Raw genomic sequence first — 18631 nt, forward strand, 5'->3', positions numbered from 1 at the left:
CCCAATCAATGATCCAAAAAATACTAAAAAGTTAATAGATTTAAAACCCGGTAAAAAGAAACCCCAAAAAATGCCCTATGCAAACAACATTTAGTGCTTTTCTGATTATTTTTTAAGAAGAGAAAGTCAATGAATTTGCAAAAACTCCTTCCAATATGGCAAAAATCACATGGGAAACCAAAAAGGATGCGTAAAAACAATATTAGCTCCTACAGGCCTATACCAAATCCATATTTAAAAGGTGTAGTAACAGGAATCCACATCAGCTTTGAAACGAAAATATTGCATCCACATACTGCTCATTACAACCCAAATTTGAAAGAGAGAGAGAGAGAGTGTATCACCCATGATCTAAAGGCATCAATTCATGGCTCAGAAATTCAAAAACCTGTACTTCCTGTGGATGACAAAATAATGAAAAATCCAAATAAAAGAGGAAAATTCAAGCAGTCTTGGTCTCAGAATACTATGCTAATTCACACTTAACAAAATCACACTGCTCTGATCAAACAAACTTTGGTTACACCACCCATGGATACGGTTAGGTGTCCAAATTGTGACGTCACAAGATTTATATATCACCATAGTTGTTCAAATGTCGCAAGAAGCTTCACAATAACCAGAGAAAAGTTGGTGGGAGACGCAAAAGAAGCTAGAAGGCAAGAAACCCATCATCATACATCTGCAAAGCAAGGCATGGGCAATGCTTAATCAGAAAATCAAAGATTGGACCCAACTTGCTCATTAGGCAAACCCTCACATCGTTGCATTTTCTTGTACTAGGGCTCTCTTTGCTTTCCCATAAGGCTTCAGTGGTTAACTCCGTTTAACACACCCAGTGTAAATTAGGTCAAGTAAAGCTGTTTTTTCCCTTTTCAGGTATCCAATCTAGCAGAAGGCTCTGTTTGTGGTTCTTCTATGGGATTCTCAGAAGATGGAGGAGATGAAGGGGGAGGAGCATCTGTGGAGTCAGCGCTCTCCGGATGAAAATTGATGGGGAATTTCGTAACCCTGGGCTTGTCGGCCAATATGTTCCTCTGCACCCTATCAATCAAAACCCTGGGGGGAGGTTCCTCTCTCAACTGCTCATCATCATAGTCATTGTTCACATAGTAACCTACTCTGATGAACTCCTGACCCATGTAAGAGCAGGTCAAAAGCAGCACAGTCACACCAATGATGTCCTCATCAGGGATCTTTGTGGGATCTGGTGGGTCAGCCTGAGACAACAAAAATAATTTTTTGAACTAAATTTTCATATACTATGAAAATAAACAAAGTCAAGCATGATCCCAAGGAGTATGGCATCCGGCACCCATTTCTAATGATGGACGATGGAGATCAACCATAGTGGGGTCATTTAAGCACTTTGTTTTTTTGAGAAAATATCTCCCTATCCTCTCTTTACCTTTCATATCTCATGAAACTCAAGAATTGAAAATATTACTTGTAAGCAAAAGGCCTCCATTTTTTCTATCTTACAACCCCCTGGACCCCTTTAACCATAAATTTTTTACCCAAACAAATACTAAAATGACACCCTTTTCAAACTCCATCTCTCTTTCTATAAAACTCCATCTCTCTCTCTTCGCTTCTTGATGAGTTTACCAGCCAAGGGGTTTAGCGTGAGCTCGAACACGAGCACACCTTCTTATGTGTGAGAGAGAGATGGAGTTTGGGTTTTAGAGAGAGAGATATGAAGTTTTAAAGAGAGAGATGGAGTTTGAGTTTTAGAAAGAGAGATGGAGTTTTGAGAGAGAGAGAGACGATGATGTGAGAGAGAGAGAGATGAAGTTTGGATTTTAAAAAGAGATAGAGTTTTGAGAGAGAGAGAGACGATGATGTGAGAGAGCTGGAGTTTTAGAGAGAGATATATATAGAGTCATTTCATAAATCGTTGAGGTCAATAATACATGATCAAAAGGGTATAGGGGGTTAGAAAATAGAAAAGATAGAATCATTTTGCTTACAAGTAATATTTTCAATTCTTAGGTCTGACAAGATATAAAAATAGAGGATAATAGGATATATTCACTTGTTTTTTTCCTTTTGGGTAGATCAGCAGTAGGAATTAAACTTCAAATGTAGATGGAATCTTGAGAGAGAGAGAGACGGTGATGTGAGAGAGATGGAATTTTAGATAGAGATATATATAGAGTCATTTCATAAGTTGTTGAGGTCAATAATACATGGTCAAAAGGGTTTAGGGGGTTAAAAGATAGAAAAGATGAAGTCAGTTTGCTTACAAGCAATATTTTTAATTCTTGGGTCTAATGAGATATAAAAGTTAAAAATAGGGGTTAATAGGATATTTTCACTTGTTTTTTTCCTTCAGATGTAGCATGATAACATCATTTGCTAACCACTCAATAGGGGTGTCAATGGGTCGGGTCCAGCTGAACCCAGACTCGGGATAGACTATATATACCCAGACTCAAACCCGTACCCAACAGGCCTAATTTTTATATACCAGTACCCATACCCGACGGGCACTCTTGGACCCGAGACCCCGAACCCGGACCCGGACCCAAACCCAGACCCGGATTTGGACCCGGACCCGGATACTTGCCAATAAAAAGGTTTGACAATAGGCTGGGTCATTGCTTGAAGTACCCCAATGCCTCTGCTTTTATAGAACACAACTTATTTCTTTCTATCCCCATTGATGTGGGATTAATCTTAATAGACAATAAGACAACAGCCTACCTCTCTTTTAAACTTAATGTTAGGGATGTTGTTTTTGAAAAAATGACGCGGGCAGCCCACTTGTTTTGCCAAGGCAAACTCATGCATGTCACTTTAATAACCTTATTTGTCTTTTTTAAACTTAATGTTTGGGATTTTGTTTTTGAAAACCACATGGGCAGCCCACCTTTTTTGCCAAGGCATGTCACTTTAATAACCTTATTGGTGCAGATTATTAGGTGGTCGGTGAGAGGGGCAAAAGAGAGAGAGAAAATTGTGATTGCTTTGTGGGTTAAACGAACTTTTAGTCCTACATCCAAATATTTAGAAAGGTAAGGTGAGGGAGTTAGCCACCCTTACCACTCAAACCCATGCCAAAGTCCAGCTCAACTAGAGTTAAATCTCCACCACGTCATCAAAAACAGATGATGGATGTACCTCTTGGAGCTCCATATGCCACTATTAGATTAAGGTGCACTTTCCAATAAAGGAACAAGCAAAAAGCTTCAATAAAAACAGAGACTACCTTTTTATAACAAAATGATTGAATATTAATACCAATAAAGGGATAAATGCTTTAATAAATGAATGGTAGAATAACCTGGAATACAAATCGGTAATTTCCAACATTGATCGGCCCCACAAGCACACTCTCCAGCAGCTGATCATATGTCTCATCTTCGGCCGAACCAACATATATGAGCTTCCATTCCAGATCTGTGCAAAATCAAAATAAAAGATGAAATCCATTGTAACCTGAAGAAAGTTAAAGAAGCACATACTTGAAATGAATTAATGGATGACAGCAATTGTATAGAGTACTCACTGCATAAGATTTCAGAATTATTCTCAATAGAGCAATAGATTTCGAATGAAAGATGAGAAATACAAGAGTGCATGAAAAAAAAGGAAACACAATGCCAGTTACACTAGTTTCTTGTAAATTGCCAGTAATTCCTGTACATCATCATCACAATTTTATTAACAAGAGAGTAAATTAAGGCTTGGTAGAATTTATCATTACTTTGGCAGAGTTACAATGTGAACCTCCATTTTTTAACTTTTGAAGATACGCGTAAAGAATTTTCTAGAATACAGCAGGGCTACAACGCATCAAATTTCTTAGCAATAACAATGCCCGCGCCACCTAAACCAAAATACAATTTAAGGACCGTCCATAAAGCCAACAATTCCAATCATGTAAATGTGGCTATCCTTATACATATGAAGATGAAAAAAATTATATAGAGCCGAGGCTCTAAACAATCAAATAGGAGCCCACCTCAAAAATTTCACTAGAAGAGGTTGTTTTAATACCAAAATATCCTCAATCAAATTTCAAATAGCCCATCAAATGACACATCGAAATGGGCTTTAAAATTTACTAGTCTACAGCTAAAGTAAAATTTTAAATAATTCTGCAAATATATCTTGATAAATTTCACATCAAGATGCATGGACATGAGAAAAATTAGATTTCAAGTTTTGGAAATAGTGCATCTTGTAACGCATTTTTTGACAGTCAATTTTCAAGATTTTCAAGTTTTCATAGATCTGCTCGATCTACACTATTTTTTAAGCATTAAATTTTATAATTAAATATGAAAATACATTTTAAGGCTATCACAAAGATTTCCAATATTGAAACCACATTTCTCGACACTATATGACGGTCCACTTTACTTTTATTGTTTAGAGCCTCGGCTCTATACAAACTGCACCCTATGAAGATTGGAGTCAGCTTTAACTAAACATCCAGAACTGACAACTCATTCAGTGGATTCAATGTTTGCTGGGGCCAAGCATATATATTAACAATATTCCCAAGCACAAGATGAGTAAACGCCTTAAAAATGGAATGGGAATCCCACTAAACATCATGATATTTCCCAAGAAAGTATCAGAATTAATTAAAGCAATGCAGTGAAAAGTAAACCAGGCTTTTTTTAAAAAAAAAAAATTATATTCAAAAAAATTCCAACACTACAGCAACATCAACATACTCAATTTTAAGCTTCAATACATATAGTTCAGAACCAATCAGCACCCAGGAGGCAAAAAAAATACAATAAGAAATTAAGAAAGTCACAGAAGAGGAGTTTGTGCAAGGAAGTGGAACACTTAATTTGGATCAGGAAATATTCTAGGGACCTCGTAATTTTTATTTATTTGGCTTTGATAGATGAAACTTACTCAAGTTTACATATTGTTCATTGCCTTATTGGGTTCAGTTTTTCATTTTCTTTTCAAATAAATGCCACAACTGTTTTTGGACAAGTAACAACATAATATTCACATCAATCCATCCAAACCAATGCACAATTGACATGCATGTAAGTGTCATAATCATCGACAGCTACCTAATGAAGCCCAAGCCTCATTCCTACCCATTCTACAAGCTTCCAATGAAGAGAAGCAATTCAACGCTCAGGCAAGAGGAAAGACACATGGAAGCAGGCAACATGAATGCACATGCACAGTCGCTTCCTTTACACCAAAGGCCACCACCACCATCCATCACCCACCATCTCCCAAACATCCACAACCTCAAACTTCCTCCCCTAAACTCCTTCCAACAACATACTCGTTCTCCCATCATCGAAGAAAAAGCCAAGCCATGGCTTGGGAAGCTATGAAAACTGTTATATGACGTGGTAGGTGCTACTTCACCACCCTTGAGTTTCCTCAAATCTAGCTATTCCCAAACTAGATCTAAGGACTGAAAATCACTGGTGATACTCAATAGAGAAGAATTCATCAAGGCTAAACCTGATTTCCAACCATCTTATAGGAACCAAACCATCATGGAGCTTCTTGTTAGAAAAAACCAAACCCATGTAGGTGATACAAGGGAAGATAAACAATATCTGCAAGGGCTAGGATCACATCTTGTTCTAAATCAGAAAGGAAGAGGCCATGGAAGATTCTTGGAGGCTGGCACCAATCTCAAACTCCAAAAATGGATGGGCAGGGACTTCCACAGAACCCAAAACCAAAACTCAATTGACTTAGATCTGCCTAAAAAATTTGCCCAAGTATTGTTGGATGAATGTCTCACTGGGCACATATAGCTTCTGCATTTGGAAAACCAATTGCAATGCATAGTGCAACTAAAGAAAAAAAAGTAAATGGAATGCGCTCGAGTTTGTATGGAGGTAAAATTCAAGCACCACTCCGCAAAAAACTCTAATAGATGCAGGGTTTGAAAGGAATCTCGTGAATATGAACTGCGTCAAAGCGGTCCTCAATGGCTATTTTTGGACATTCAACAATGAGGCAGTAGATAATTTAATCAACACAATAGTGAAACTAGATCGGCAGCTTAAAAAAAAACTTCAGGCTGAACTGTTCAGCAACAGCAACAAGAGCAGTGATCAGTCCTTAAAAGGGAGAATGAAAAGAAAGGAACTGATACGATTAAAATCAGCAACTTGCACTCAGAATATGAACTACTAACAGACATAGAAAGCTAAGGTGTGGAGGACCAACGAAAAGGATTACAAGGATGGGGAACATGAAGGAGATCAAGAAGCATTGGCTGTGGAGATACTAAGCTAAGAAATGGGAAAGATTCCTCAAATGAATCAATCAGCCTTGTTGCGGATAAGAATGGCGAGTCTTCAGAAACAAACAGAGGTAAAGAATCAAGGAACCCAGATGGAGAAACAGAGGAAGAAAGATTCAGTGAAGAGAGATGAGAAATATTGTCCTGTGAAAAACTCACATGGAAGAAGAAACAGGTGGGAGTTTTCCATTGACTGAAATTTCTGCGGAAACTGAGGATATTCCAAGCCAACAGCTATTTGATGCTCAAGCCCAGTTCTAAATTTCGTGATCCAAGGGGTCAATTCAAACTTGAAAGGATTTACAGCAGATCCACACTTCTCAGTGGACCAATCGAATTTTGCAAAAGGCCCATACAATTCATTGGTGGTCTCCAAATTTTGGACGACCCATGCATGCCCAATCAAATCCCGAATTCCAAGAGGGTCCAAATTGAAGCAACTCAACATTACACAACTCAACAGGAACGGATGCTACCATTCCAAAAGAAGCCCCAAACTTTCCCAAAATTATATATGATTTAAAGTATAATATAGAGAAAATGTGATTTAGAACAAAAGAAGAATGCAGAAGATACACTAGCTGCTGAAATGCAGTGGACAGCAGTGCAAAAGTAATAGAGTACTGATAGTCTGATACTATATACAGCATAGCACCGACTGCACTACCAGAATGTACACGGCAATACAGGTAGCACAATTTTCTGGAAAATGCTAAGAGGGGCTCATAAATATTATATTTCAATTTAACAGCTCTACATAAAGAATGCGAATCAAAAAGTCATGGCTCTAAGGAAACGAGCTTGGGTCCAGACGGTAGAGGCTAGGTTTTCATAGCCCAACATCTCAAGTTCCAATCCTATGTAACCTTGTCAAAAAAAAAAGGCATAACGCAAACTAGATAACAAAAATTCATTGCTCGCATGATTCGTCCACTAACTCCTCACCGCACCCCCAAACCATATGCATAGTTAATCCATTGATACCATTCCTTTTTTGTTTTCTTTTTTTTAAAGAAATCCACTGATACATTCTCCTTAAAGAGACACTACATTGACATATATGCAATGTAACAAGCAGAAATGAGTGATTTCACTAATAGGAATACTTATTTATGATGTTTTAAGCTTTTGTAAGGTTTAATCATAGAATCGATTAAGCACATTAGGTTAACAAGGAAAGATACTCAAATTCAAAAAGCAAAACATAATCAATATAATATTTAAGAGGAAAGTTTCCCAAAATAGCAGCACATTCGTACGGCCACCCCAATATTAACACCTCTCGTTTTCCATTCCATTTTTAGGAAACCAAACTTCTCAATTGGAAAATTTCTGAAAAAATAGAGGGAAAATCTGCCTAACATGGTATGAAACAAGCAATAAGATAATTATTAATAGCTGCCAGATACTTTACCAAAACACCTAGTAACTTAGTTTATTCATTTAGAAGTCACCACATTTCTCAAAAGAAAAACAGGAAAAGAAAGAAAAGAGGTCACCACTTCATCATCATCCGAAGCTTATCTCAACTATTTGAGGTCCACCACATGAATCTTGTTCCGCCATTTTGTTCTATCAAGGGCCATACCCTTAATAAAACCATAAGTCACTTCGTATATAGGGAACGCCCTAACATGAGCATATATAACATAGGTTCAGGTCTTCAGGATTCATGAAAAATGTTGACAAAGTTTTACAATGGCTACCTACCTAACACAACTCTCCTCTTTTATCCGGGCTTGGGACTGGTATGACCAATATGGGGCCCGCCAAGGCGGAGTTAAAAGAGGTCACCACTTACATGAGTTAATTTCTAGTTATCTAAGACAAGGGATTTTCATGCTCATGATACCCCCACTGAAAAAAGTATGCCCCTGATCTTCCAAAGAGTATCCTTATGTCTTCCCATTTCCTGCATCTTCCTAATGCTTAGGTCTTCCCCGCCATTAACTTTGAGGCCTCAAAGCTGTCTAACAGCCAACTTGCTCCAAGCTTCGGGAACCATTCCACTTCCCCAATAATCTTTTTTATTTTTCTCAGTGATCTAGGGTATATAAAATAATCTCTCATAATTTAAGGTCTAATATTTAATAACCTCCACAACCTTTTATCAAAACTAGCAAGAACAAACGTTGTTCCATTGCCGACAGTTTGTACTAGCTAATTTCCAACAATTTATACAAAATTGTAGAAACCCAATGGAGATATAAATTATTAGAATGATATCTAACAAGAAAATACTACCACAAAAAAAATTAAATTTACTATATTTATGATAGAAGATGCGGTTTATGTACCGTAGAACTCTAATATGTTATATTTCAAAATAAATCCCTTGAAAAATTAGTTAGAGAGACTCTCTTTAATTTATAACCTCTAATAACGTACACTAAACGAGAGCCTGCCATATTTATCTAAACATTTTGCCACTCATTTGACACATTGATCTATTGTTGATTCATCATTAAGTGCAACAATTAATTTTTTATTTTATTCCAACCTTATTTTGAATTTAGGAATTCATTTTATCAAATCAAGAAATCCTTTAAACTAAATGGTCTTATGAACCTTCTATGCCATTCGATAAAAATAGGTCAAAAATACTAGTTTTAGTGGCTTGGAATAATTTCATTTTGCCTTTTCACAAAAATAAAGAATAAACTATGGCTAATCAATAGTTGATAAAGCAAAGACCTTTGTACTAAACAAAGAGCCAATTTGCTTGGAGTGTTTAGTCACCATGCCAAACTGCCTTGGGTGAAGAACAGGTTTTTAGAGTTTTATGCCCATCCGATAAGTGAGTTTTTACGTAAAAGCAAGTATTTCTGTACAAATCAGCACTATGCAAATTGCTGAGGAGAAGGGACCATGCATATGAATCCATTAATGTCGCAAACATGTTCCAAGTTAGGTCAACAACAACCATGACCTCAACTATTTGCTAAAAGGTGAGCCCAAACTGAACTCAACCCTGACACAGATCTGACCACACAAGACCATAGGATAAGTCAAGACCCATAACCAAGTAAACTCAATGGGCCTTTATCACTTACAAAACCCAAGTCGAGTCAATCCACGTCTAGACCTACACCCTACCAAGACCCAGAGCCAAACCCAAACTATCCAGAATTCACCCAACCCAACCAAACCCTCTTATAGGTGGGTCCTAATGGGGACATCGCCCAGACCAAGGCCGGGTCAACCCAATGCCATTAAAAGCCCTATAAGCAGTGCCATTGCCAACTTATATGCGATCTAAGCATTTGCTCCAGTAATTGAAATACTTCGGCAACAATTCAAAAAAAATAAAATAAAAAAGAAACTTACATGCAATCTAAGCAGGTCCTAAATTTGTCTACCACAATTCTATGTTGCCCCTACCTCCAAAATCTTACTCACTTACCTTGCAACATTACCTAAGCCAAATGTAATCCAACTACTACAACAATTTTAAGTTGTTTTCAAAAGAAAATACATGGAGATAATCATCTATACCCTTTGGAATAAGAGAAATAAAAAGAGCTTTCACATTACATATTATACAAAAATTATCTGTGATCCAGGGAGCGTATCGAGAATTTCATAATCATGTAATCCCTTTCTTGGGCTTTAGAGTGTAATACTTCTTTTTAATAATGACCACATCCTTGCTGAAGAGAAGTTTACACCTAGTTGAGGTCAAAGTGAGCCCAGAACAGTAAAATATACATCAAAGAAAGAAGACAAACAAGAAAGGACAAAGAAAAGTTAGATCGAGAAGAGATAAGTATAATGGGGCAAGTATTCATTGACAAGTGAGAGGTGAGGGTCGCCTTTTCCTTAGTGAGTCTATTGGTGAGTCCATTCAGCTCCCTGCGTACGTGTTGAAAGGAGCAACCAATGGACTTTGCAACCACATCAACTCCTCCATGATGTCAAACCCGACGTGTACCTGAGAATTTGCTCATCAAATCAAATTGAGTCTCCCTCCGACATGTACCTGAGAATTTACTCATCAACAATATCAAACCCATCAGACATCTTAGTTTTATTTAGAGAGAGACATGCCAGTTTGGCCCTTGAAGAAATTCGCAATCATTCCGTTACATTCTCTAAACATTACACTCACCCCTAAGGGTTCAAGGCTCCCTAAAGAGCTACCATCAAAATTAGATTTTCAAACTTCAAAAAGCTAAATAGAGGGGGGACAGAAATGCAGGCTAGGTTTAGGTCATCTATCCAGGTACTCTCCCATCATACACCAATCAAGTATGAAGTCTTGGGTTGCAGCTCCTCTAAACTCAGTGCCAACAAAGCCCAAGCCATAAGGACATTCTTAATCTTCTTGCTTGCTGTTCTATGGTGTGCCCAACATCCCAAGAAATTTCTCTGAGATGCACAGCTCCCAAAGAACTTTTAGAGTGGAACACTTCAGTCCAAGAACAGAGATGATTTAATACAATTCAGCTACCAAAAAAGATAAAAAATAAGAGGAACTGAGATGGGTTTAGGGTTCCCCCAAAAAAAAAAAAAATAGAGCCTCAAGGGACATATATACCCCCAACTGCTCAACTTGGGACTAAACATCAACAATATAAATAATAATAATAAATGTGTAGAGAATTGTCCAATTGATCGATCTATAGCAATTCACAAAAAATGAATCATGAATAGAGAGATGTTTAGAGGGGTTAAATTATCAAAGGCTAAGATTTCTCTTATGTAGACGATCCTTATCCCTCGATTCTACTTAGATGCCTGCCTTGTTGTGGAGATCACATGGCCATTGGATTTCAGGGATTCAGGATCAATTGGATGGGCTGGATGTAGAGTGCTATTAGAGAAGAGGATCTCATCAAGAGGTGGAGAGAAACAGGAGTTCAGTAGGAGGAGAGAGAACACGTGGTTTTGAATACAAAAGAGAGGTTATTGCTGTCGTTGAGTTGTTATTGACTTCTTGGCTTTGGAATTGAAAAACGGACAAGTAATGAGAACCACACAAACCTTGAAGACATATCAGAGGTTTCTTCTTCCATGACTACTACTAGAGAGAAACAACTGTAGAAATGGCTATTCACAAATTGAGCCAGAGAGTACAAAATGGTTCTAACGATCTTGAGAGAGATTGTAATTGAGAGAGCGAAAGCTGATGAGAGGTGCTGATCAACAAAGAGAGTTGGTGAGAGAGGAACTAGTTTTAGAGAGTTTTGAGGGTTCAGGACTTCAGGGGAAAAAGAGAATTAAGAGTTAGTTTAGGGGGGAAAAGTGCAATTGGTTGGGAACGGTATGGTTTTTGGAGGCTTTAATTGGGTCCGTAGGGCAGCACGTAGTGAATTTAAATGGGAGGTGTCTTTTGAAACCTTGCGCTAAGAGAGGGTTTTGGTTATAAATTTCCCCAAAAAAATGTTTCAAATAAGTCCTACATGATATTAGTGATGAGTTTGATTGGAAAACACATAGACATAAATACAAATACATATATGTGTTTGTGGGTGTGTTTTAATAAATCAGTCATAACCCCACACAAATGAATGCTATCGTGGGGACCAAACCCTAATCACAAAGTACACCAAATTTCAAAATAAAAAGGATTGTTATCATAAAAAATTGAAGGAATTGTTGAAAGGGGATGGACTGCAGTACGGATCACACGGTCGATAGTAGAGAATGAGGAAACAACAGTAGAATAGAGGAAGTATAGTTGTAACTTTAGGAGAAAGACTGGCACCCAGAAACATTATCTTAGCAATAAACGTGACCAAAAGCAATCTGAAACACACCTTTGAAGCCTTAAAAAGGTGCGCCACGTTTGCTAAAGTGTGGGGAATGGGGAGGCAGACCCCTAAAAGCATAGGTTGGTGAATAAATGCAATGCATACACCTCAATTTTTTGTAAAATCCCACAACTACAGCATGTCACACCACCTTGAGAAAATTGTACTCCCCCAAATTGCAGAGTCTTCAAGGTTTCTTTTTTTTTCCTTAAGCCTTTAAAGGATAAATTTATTTCACTTTTTCTTCTTATGAGAATATCACTAGTTATATATTTAAAACTAAAAACCACTGCCAAAGACCTATTATCATATGAGACATTCACAAATACACTTGGTGCACTTCCAAGTAAGCCACGTTTCTACTTCTTAAACTAAGAAAATTGTAACTTTGTTATCGTTTTCAACAATAGAAAAATACTGCAGCCAAAATCAATGGAAATCAATGCCCTTGCAACAAGGAGAAAAGATACAACATAGCAAGGTACAATTTCATATGATGAGATTTTTCTTTTTGGAGTGAATCACCACATTGCCGGAATGGTTAAAGAAGATGTAGCACAATAATTCAAGGAATACATAAGAAAATAAACTGCAGACAAATAAGAAGACAAGAAGCATCAGATAGAACCAGTTGACTTTCATAATAATGTGGCAAAAGAACCTAAACTGTCAAATACAAGGTTTCAAAAAATCGATCGATTCGTGCAATGTTTTTTGAATGAAGAACTTTTTGAAAATCTTGTAGAAACCTCAGAAACCTTACCATATCCTCTTGAAATCATTCCTAGGGAACAAGTAAGGTTATTAGAAGACTTTTGCGGTGGTTTTGAGCTTGACCTCACCTAGCTTAGGCATATACTAGCACCAGTTCCTAGGCCTGCCCAGGCAGGCTAAGCGGATGCCCAGCGCCCAATCCTGGGTGAGCGCCCAAGAATTGGGCCCTGTTTTGGTAAAAAAATAACCTGTCAAGGGCAATTTTGGGTCTTTTTGACCCATAAAATAGGGGGAAAAGGTTCATTTGGGGTATTCTATACTCCCAAGGTGAAAAAATTCAATTCTAAACTCTAAAAACACCAAAAATCATTGCTTTTGCAAATCTTTTGGAATCGAGAAAAAATTGTAAAGTTTTAAGAATCATCCAAAAGCTTACCCAATCTTGTTGGAATTGAAAATATCCCATTTCATTCTTTTACATTTATCTTATATTTGATATTACATCATTTTGTATTGGTCTTATTGGAGACTTCGAGTCTGTGTAATTTTCTACGAAGATTGTATGGCACTATAGAGTATGGAGAGTTCGAGACTAATACACTATGGATTTTTTATGTCTTTCACTAAATCTTCAATAATTTGAAGTTACATAAGCACAAAAAAATTAGTTAGGGTATATAAAAATGTTAAAAAGGAAAATATACAAAATCGACAAAAATATCTGAATATATGAGCGTTTGGACAGCACATATATGCATTATTTATGAAAATTTTGTCACCACAGGGCACTTGAGGTTTTGGGCACCCGCCTAGCCACTGGGCACCCAAGGCCACACGAGCCGCCTAGCATATTTTGAAACCTTGTGTCCATACAATGCTGGAAGTAATTGGGCAATTTGGGCCAAGGTTTGAAAGGCCCATATCCATATGAGCTTTCAAAGACATTATTGAAGAAAGAGATAGAATACACCAAGGAGTACAATAAGGATGAGTGTGCTCATTTTGAGGTGTCCATTATGATAGATCCATGGTGTGACAGGAGGAGAACGAGCATCATGAACTTTTGGTAAACTATCATTTAGGAACAACGTTTTTTAGATCTATTGATGCTGCTACAGATGTTCGCAATGCATATTATATATGCGTTTTTATTGATAAGGGCAAGTTGGAGGTGAAGCACAAGCATATAATACGAGAGGTCACAAATGATGTTGCATCTAATTTTTGTACCGCTCATTTACTTCTATAAACAAAGCCTCATATATTTGGACACCCTTGCACATTGCACATACCTCATGCTTGAGACCAATGGTGAGATTCCAAGTGTCAAAGGGACACTTTCCAAGGCTGAGGAGGTCCCAAATTTCATATACAGACACACCATTACTCTTAGCATGATGTGCAAGTTTACAAAAAAGAGAGATTTAGTAAGGCTCAGAATTCCAAGTGTCAAAGGGACACTTTCCAAGGCTAAGGAGGTCCCAAATTTCATATACAGACACACCATTACTCTTCGCATGATGCGCAAGTTTACAAAAAAGATAGATTTAGTAAGGCTCGTGGTCACCAGATTTGCTACCGCTTACTTGAGTTTACATAATATATGGGAGAGGATGCCATCAAGATCTATGTTCACTTCAAAGGATTGGAACATATGCAAGCGGTCTAAAGATCCCAAAGCAAAGAGGGCCCCTGATAATATTCTATCTATGGTTTTTTGTTGTGAAGTAAGTACTTGCTTGTTTCTCCTTAAGTGTGTGTTGTCGAGCACACAACATAACAGTTTGTCAATCCTACTACCACTTGCTAGAGTGGCTCTCATTAGGTTGTTGTTAATCTCAACTCTGCCCCACAGCATTAGTATTCCAGTCAAGCTGACTTCCCCTCCTAGAATAGCCCTTTCCTCTGCCGTGCACTTCCACAAAATTCAAAGGGGCAGCATCATCGTATGCTCGACATTTGTTGCCATTGTGTATATCCCAAAGTACTCCTATGCCCGATCTGTCACCCATAAATTCTTGGCGGCTCACTAAGAGTTATCTCTACCTTAGCACGGTCTTGCACTTGGTTGATAGCAACCAGCCCTCGGTGGGCTGGCTTTATGCACTATTCTTTAGATGGAGCTAAGAAGGAGATAGCAAAGGGTTTGGGCAATGGCGAGGGAAAGTATGGCACAATTTGAGAGATTATGGATGGAAAGTGAACTTGTTCCTAAGCCAAATATCTAAGATAAGATATCTACTAAGGAATTCATCTTGTACAAATATGCATTAAAGTCATTTGGGAAGGAAATGGTAGTGACGCAAGGACCAACTACAATCCAGGTAATATTTCATTTGAAACTTTCTTCCAAGTTGCAAGTTAACGGAAACTTTACAAGTTTTCAACTTCCACACTGATTTTTAATAGTGTTTCAAATTTTAATTTCTTTAAAAGTTTTATTACTTAATTAAAATATAAATTGCACTTAAATTAGGAGTGAAAGGATTAAATTATTATAGAATCCTTGGATTTCTTACATTTTTAATAAAATTTTGAATTTTTTAAAACTTCATTAGTTATTTATAATATTCCATGGACTGCGCTCTTGACCTAGGATTCCTTTTGTTGATTCAAAGAAACTTGAGTAGAATCTTTACATTCTGTCATGATTCTAACATAATTTTACACATTGATATAGATTTTTTATGATTTTGGAATCATTTCCAGTTGTATTGAAGAAAATTAAAGTTTCAATTGCATCCTGCTACAATAAGAGATTGATATAGTTGAAAATTTATTGAACAACCATGACGTTTGAGATGGCTTATATTTGCCCAGAATGTTCTAATAAATTTTGTGATTGCTCTTCTACTTGATCCTTTCCATCATTAGTGTAGCCCCTCCCCAAGCCTCTCGTTTAAATGAATTTGGAAATAGTTCTTTAACATATAGCTTATTTTTGCTAAAAGACCTTGGAATCTAAGGTTTAACCACTGAGCTTTGCCACACCTTTCTCCTTGTGGCATTGATTGTGTTTTCTTGAGGAGTCTCATGTTTACATATGAGAAGAAATTGTCATTTTGACCATGGTTAATGAGAAATTGCAGTTTGACTGCTGTTAAGGATGCCCTAGGCAGTTAAGGGAGACCTAAAATGTAGCTTTTGAGAAACCAAAATCCAACACACAATTGGGCATGGGAATTGGGTCGGGTTGAACCATGGACCGGATGGGTCGACTTGTCCGGGTCCGAATCTAGACCTGGATTTTGGATCCGACAAGTTGGGTCTGGGTCCATATGACCTTGATAAAATTAAATTAATTATAGAGATTGTACCCAATTTGCAGCCCAATGGTGGAGCCATAATGGAAGTGGTGCTCCAAACCTCCAAAAGATGGCTATTCAAATCTTAAGTTTAGTTACAATCTCTTCTGGTTGTGGATGAAGTTAGTTCGTTTAAGATGGTATATTTAGTTGTTTACTTGACATTACTATTCTATTAGAGAAGGCATAGCATTAATTATACTTTTATTTTCAGTTCTCCCTAAGCGTAAATTTAAATTTCTAAGTGGATGGCTCATGTAGTACACGTGCATTCTTTCTTATAGGTGCATATACAAAAGAAAAAAGGAATAGACTTAAGCAAAGGAAGCTCAATGATTTAGTATTTATCATATAATATTAAAGGAGAAGTTTAATCAGTGTGAGAAGAGGTCCAATCCAAAGTAAAAAAGGTTCCGTAAAATCCGATCAAAGCCAATGTTTGAATTATCAAACCGGTTAAATAGCGTTGTGCAATTTTTAAAATATATTTATGCTTTAACACTATTATTCCTATTTTTTATGAAAATCTAGTCGAATTAGTTCAACCAGCAGTTGAACTAGTTTTGATTAAACCAAATCACCAGTTTGGTCACCAGTTGATTTTGGAAATGTTGTGTCGTACAAATATTTTCATTTTGGTTTTATTTATGTTGACATATGTAATTGATGGAACAGTGGATCATCATCCCACTGCATGGTTGGAACTAAAAAAAAAAAAAAATTATAGTATCGTCAAAATCAATTTTACCACCATTGGGGTGAAAAAATAATAGACGTTTCTTTCCCAAACATAGATACAGGTTAGGCGTGACAGGAGAGACAAATTGCATACTATAAGAAGGTCTATGTTAAAATGAACAAATCCAAAAGCAAGGCAGCTAGATAAGAAGCCAGAATGAGTAATCCCTGGTCAAAGACCATATTTGACTAGATAACTTCTTGATTAATAACTAGTGTGACAGAAAATTTTAATGAAAACAACAGTTGTTTTGGTAAGTGATTAATACAAATACATTTCAAAAGGATTAACCCAAGGAAAAGCCAATAAAGGCAGGAAACAAATAAATAAAGAAATAACAAAAGAAAAAATCACTTCCAAAAAACACAGAACCATACACACCCGCATTAGATGCGACATCGTAAACTCAATAGTTCACAAGAAGACCAAACAAGAGTTACATGCTCTCCTAACAAGAAATAACAAAGCAAAACTGGCTTTTTAGCGTTTGCCACAAAACAATCAATATCAAAAACTTAGATTTCACAAACCATTCCACTTTAATAATTATACAGACAAAAAAATCCTATAATGCACCAATAAAAATAAAAACATTAGAGCTACCATTGCATAATTAGGGCAAAGCCTTTACCATCTTTAAGGGGAAGCAAGCACTCATATGAAATCTCAAACTGAAAGGGGTTGAGGAAAGCAGCAGGGTTATCCAAGACCGTGACGTTTGTTATATTGACGGCACTCATCGTCGAGAAAACCAATGAAATCAGGACAACGCCATGAAAGTTGCAGACAAACGAAACCCTAGACCAAAACCCTAGTTAGTATCTTTATTAACCAAATACATACAAGCTTTTTCTTTCTTTTTATTTATTTTGTGTTGATTTATGAATTCTAAATAAAAACCATTTTATAGTGAGGCCTGCCCGTAAGAGAGGTCATGTTGACCGGCAGTGGCCGGTTACAGTAAAGAGCCCGGGCTAATGTCGCTGCCAATATTGGCGGGAAATTTGAAGTTTTATGTTTCGTGGATTGGAAAATGACATTGACGGTTTAAAAGTAAGTGAAAACTAAGCGGGGTTTATTAGCAATACAGTGAGTGGAAGGCTGGGATTGTTCCAGAGTAGGGCTGCCAATGGTTTGGGCTGGGCTGCGAAATGTGGCCATTTTCGGACCTAAATCGGTGCTGGTACGGGCTTTAGATCGGGGTAAGGGAATACAGGCTTTTATCGGAGTCGGGCGGGATTTTAATGAAATGGCCTGAAAAGCCCAAAACCTTCTTGCCCGCCTCTCCCCCAGCCCGAAAGCCCTCTCCAGCTTCTCTCTCTTTCATCTGCCAAGGTGACCCTTTCCAGGTAAAAAATAGAACTCACTAAATTCAGAGGTCCCCGTTTTAGGCCAAAGATAGAAAGCTACTAATTTTTAGAGAGCGAGAGGATTTCGAGAGAGAGAGAGGGGGCGGCAGGGATGGGGAATGTGGGGTGAATGGCCACATGTAATCACCCTCTTCCCAATATTTTTTATTTCTCAATGAGTTATAAGGTTTTAAATTTTTTATAAATTATTTTAGCATTTTTTTTGGCTTACTACAGATAATAAAAGTTTGAAGAGAGAGATATTCTTTTTTAGAAAAACATAGCCTCTAATTGGGCGGGGCCTGGTATTTATTTGGACGGGCCTAGACCAAGCTTGATAGATTATTACGGGGCAGGACGGGTGATGATAATTTTTAAGCTTTTCTAGGCTCGAGACCAGGCTGAGTGGTAGCCCCATTCAAAAAGTGAGGGAACTGAGTACCTGGGCCTCTGGCTCAAGGGAAAGGGGTTGATTCTAGATAAGTAGTAATCACCTTAAACTTGTACACAGAGACATATTT

At 37.4% G+C, this 18631-nt stretch overlaps 1 protein-coding gene across 3 annotated transcripts; it reads right to left on the bottom strand.

Moving 5' to 3' along the window:
* Positions 1-267: 267 nt before the first annotated feature.
* On the bottom strand, positions 268-18218 carry SGA2 (ASF1 like histone chaperone). Of its 3 annotated transcripts, none has more exons than XR_016047409.1 (4): positions 17393-17561; positions 3287-3402; positions 3046-3162; positions 268-1220 (listed from the first exon to the last, which is right to left on the bottom strand). XR_016047409.1 is itself a non-coding variant. In XM_088855622.1 (4 exons), the coding sequence occupies exons 2-4, from the start codon at positions 17499-17501 to the stop codon at positions 876-878; spliced, it is 570 nt and encodes a 189-aa protein (XP_088711748.1). In that variant the 5' UTR covers positions 17502-17559; positions 17850-18218; the 3' UTR covers positions 268-875. The 3 variants fall into 3 exon arrangements, 2 of the variants coding, with proteins under 2 accessions (XP_088711748.1, XP_006843956.1); XM_088855622.1 differs by lacking the exon at positions 3046-3162 and adding an exon at positions 17850-18218 and having other exon boundaries at positions 17393-17559; XM_006843893.4 differs by lacking the exon at positions 3046-3162.
* Positions 18219-18631: the final 413 nt, after the last annotated feature.

The sequence above is a fragment of the Amborella trichopoda genome, chromosome 13 (genome assembly GCF_054954075.1).
Source record: "Amborella trichopoda isolate Santa Cruz 75 chromosome 13, AtrichopodaSantaCruz75HAP2 v2.0, whole genome shotgun sequence".
Taxonomy (NCBI): domain Eukaryota; kingdom Viridiplantae; phylum Streptophyta; class Magnoliopsida; order Amborellales; family Amborellaceae; genus Amborella; species Amborella trichopoda.

Coding starts and splice junctions, on each gene's coding strand:
- SGA2 (XM_088855622.1), bottom strand. CDS start 17,501: ATGAGTGCCGTCAATATAACAAACGTCACGGTCTTGGATAACCCTGCT. Junction 3,403..17,392: donor CTTGCTTCCCCTTAAAGATG/GTAAAGGCTTTG, acceptor GATTTTGCACAG/ATCTGGAATGGAAGCTCATA. Junction 1,221..3,286: donor ATTACCGATTTGTATTCCAG/GTTATTCTACCA, acceptor TTGTTGTCTCAG/GCTGACCCACCAGATCCCAC.